Source organism: Cystoisospora suis (genome assembly GCF_002600585.1).
Source record: "Cystoisospora suis strain Wien I chromosome Unknown contig_472, whole genome shotgun sequence".
Classification (NCBI taxonomy): domain Eukaryota; phylum Apicomplexa; class Conoidasida; order Eucoccidiorida; family Sarcocystidae; genus Cystoisospora; species Cystoisospora suis.
In genome coordinates this window covers 49,632-52,702 of record NW_027153273.1, presented here as the reverse complement: position 1 = coordinate 52,702, position 3,071 = coordinate 49,632, and the positions used below count along the sequence as shown (strand labels likewise).

At 49.2% G+C, this 3,071-nt stretch overlaps 1 protein-coding gene across 1 annotated transcript in view; it reads right to left on the bottom strand.

The window, feature by feature from the left end:
• Positions 1-1,946, bottom strand: part of CSUI_001178 (transporter permease protein) — a gene marked incomplete at its 3' end in the record, with an annotated part of 7,269 nt that extends 5,323 nt beyond the window's left edge. Inside the window, exon 1 of the mRNA XM_068061384.1 lies at positions 450-1,946. Coding sequence (XP_067926638.1) covers positions 450-605 — 156 coding nt within the window. The 5' untranslated portion in view covers positions 606-1,946. The remainder of the gene's footprint in view (positions 1-449) is intronic.
• Between the last annotated feature and the right edge of the window lie 1,125 nt (positions 1,947-3,071).

Genomic DNA, 3,071 nt, shown 5'->3' with positions numbered 1-3,071 from the left:
CTATTTGTTTTGTCCGGTGTTAGAGATAGATAGATAGATAGATTATATCAGATAGATAGATTGAAGATAGATAGACAGATAGATTATATATTATATTCGATAGATACATTAAAGATGGATAGATTATATACAATCCAATTTTATAGATAGATAGATAGATGTTGAAGGATGACAAGGCGATATCTTTCTACGCATACACACGGACAACTGAGGGTATACCCCGATAAACTCTTCACTCCCTACATATATATATATATATATGTATATAGACACTTCACTCCCTAATGTATATGCATGTACACCTGATCTTCGTGTACGCTCATAGCCAGCGGATATGGATGAACTGCATTGCAGTCCATTGTGGATAGCCGGGTGTTCGGGACGGAAAAGGAATGAGGCAGAGAAGAGAAAGAAAACAGAGAGAGGAGAAGACCGAGTACGATGTTTACCTCAGCAGCCCCATGGTATCGAAGGAAATCCACTAGGAGAGGCTGGCCCGCATTCACGAGGACCAGTGCCAGGCATCTCAAGACTACGCCCGTATGACCAAGCAATACGGACGATGAACGGGCTTCTTCTCCCTTCAACCTCTTCATGTTTGACATGTTGCCACGAGTAAACGAAAGGCCGGGACAGGAAAAAGGAAAACGACCAACGGATGGGGTGGGCTTCTGAGGTCTGTTGCTGTCCTGGGACGATGTCCCAGCCCTTCACACATCAAAGCGAAGGAAAGTGTACAGATCGAGAAGAAGAGGTAAGCGGAGAGAAAACGACGCTGAGGGAAATGTGAAGAGATGTGGGCATTTGAAAGAGGTCATCTGAATGTAGAACAGTGGATAAGGGAGCTACGAAAGAAAACTCCAACCGATTGTTCTTCCTCTTCTTTACGACACATACTTGGGAGATAAGCGTGTCCCTGGTAGGGATCTGTCGGTCTAAGGTATACAAAAGAAAGCCACGCCCCGCTGTCTCTAGTGATTTCTTCAAAATAGACAGAATGAGGAAGACAAAGATGGGACAAGGAAAGAAAAAAACCAGAAAGGAATGCACGGCGATGACTTCGAAGGAAAGGGAAGGTCGTACGGGTGGTGGGATCCGTCCTGCCATCCAGCTTTCCTGCGCTTTACTGATGGAGACAAGGCACGAGGGAGACAATTGGGGCTGCCTTTGAACTAGTGATGCATCCGGTCATCGCCATGATGTCTTCTTCCTTCGTGAGAGAATCCTGTATGAAGATGTTCTTCACGCGTGGGGCTTGCAGTCCGATCTCGCCCGTGCTAGAATCAAGGCAGGACTTTACACCTTTCAGACCACGGACAATAATGAATACGAAAATCAAACTGCTTCGTAGTCGGCTCTTCTTTTAGACACACACCGGGGACGAGGCAATCGGGAGAAAGGGAACGGGTGCCGTGTATTCGGGAGGGGCCAATGCAGACGTACGCGAAGTTATAGGTACGGAAGGAAGACGAAGAAAGAAAAAAGTGTGCCACGTGCAGAACTGGCCTGAGGTGAGTGAGGTAGCGTTCCGCTTCGATGAGAAAATGAAAGGTGTTCGACACACCGATTGTTTGATGGTGTCTCGGTGCCTGGGCTGTCTCGGTGAGCAAAGGGGCAAGGGAACAAAGAAATTGTCATGGAGTGTGCAGTTCCTTCACCAGGATATCCCATTATGAGATGGAAACTTCAATGTTCTCCTGGATTCTCGAAAAGAAACAAGCATTCGAAACTCTTTTCTCAAGAAATGACGGGGAGGAAACTGTGCAGGAAGCGAGCTGACGTAGGCGCGGACAGGAAGAGACAAGCCGTTCGAACTCCATACAACTACGACCACTAAAGCCTGCGGTAGGGAACACACGGAAGATTTCAGCCATTCTCGATCCCGGGCGGTCCAGAGAATCTCCCAAGATTTTTGGCTGTGTATGGACTCTCTTGAAACCGAGGGAAGAAAAGCCAGAAAACGCCGCTCAGTGTCGTATTACGAGTAACACGAGTCCAAGCACAGAAGCAGGGTGAGTGTCTTTCCGGGAGGGGCTGACGATGATGGGCTAGGTTGCTTGGGGCGGAGACAGGAAAAGAAGAGTGGTCAACGTCGTCATCATGTGACAGCTGGGTCTTCGTCTTCCAAAGAAGTTCTCTTATTCACGAGGATCCCTGTGGGACCCTGCGATGCTCCTGGAGTTACTGTCTTCACGTCGTTCAACTTCTTGTCATTTTCGACTTGTTGCCTATGTACGTCGAAGACAGGGCGTGGGAAGTCGCGCCGTACCGTCGCGGATACTGGCAGCAACCGACCAGCAAGTTAATATCTGCGCCTGACGCCGAACCGGAATTCCGAGTTAGCTGTTCTACGCGACTATTATAGTCGATGGGCACTCGATGACGAGGGGATAGTTGGAAGCGGTGACGAGGCTAATAAGGATAGGGAAGTTCTCTTGTTGGTCTAAAAAAAGAGGGAACCTGCCTGTATTGGAGTAGCGCAACAAAGATGGACCGTCATACGATGACTCGGCTGTTCCCAAGTGCTGTAGGAAGAGTCCGGTTTCTGTGGAATTTTTATAGCTGAGCTGTGTTACCGGAGCAGAGTGCGTGTATGAAGGTCCAGAGGTTAACGCTTCCGTTGCCGCTCATCGAACTCGGACTGTAAAAGCCACGGGAAGCGTGGCTAAACGGTGAGTGGAAATGAGCGCCCCACCTGCATTACCTTTCAGTCGACAGGACTAAACGGGTGTACAAAGTGAGAGAAAAGTCCGGATGTACTTGGCAACTGCATGGCATGCCTGCGATACTTCTTTCTCACCGCGTGCGTTCTGTGTGTCCCTACTCATCATCTGGGAAAGAAGACTCACTTAAATGAGGCGTCACACAGCAGCGAGCGGTAACCTACAAGCCGCACACCGGCTGAGCCTTATACAAGACGAACTCCGAGACCGGGAATTGAACCCGGGTCTTCCGCGTGACAGGCGGAAATACTAGCCACTATACTATCTCGGATGGGGACTTTTGCGTACGTCAGTGCCCAACCTGGGTGTCCGTGACCGGCACCCCTATCGCGGTTTGACAGTACAGAC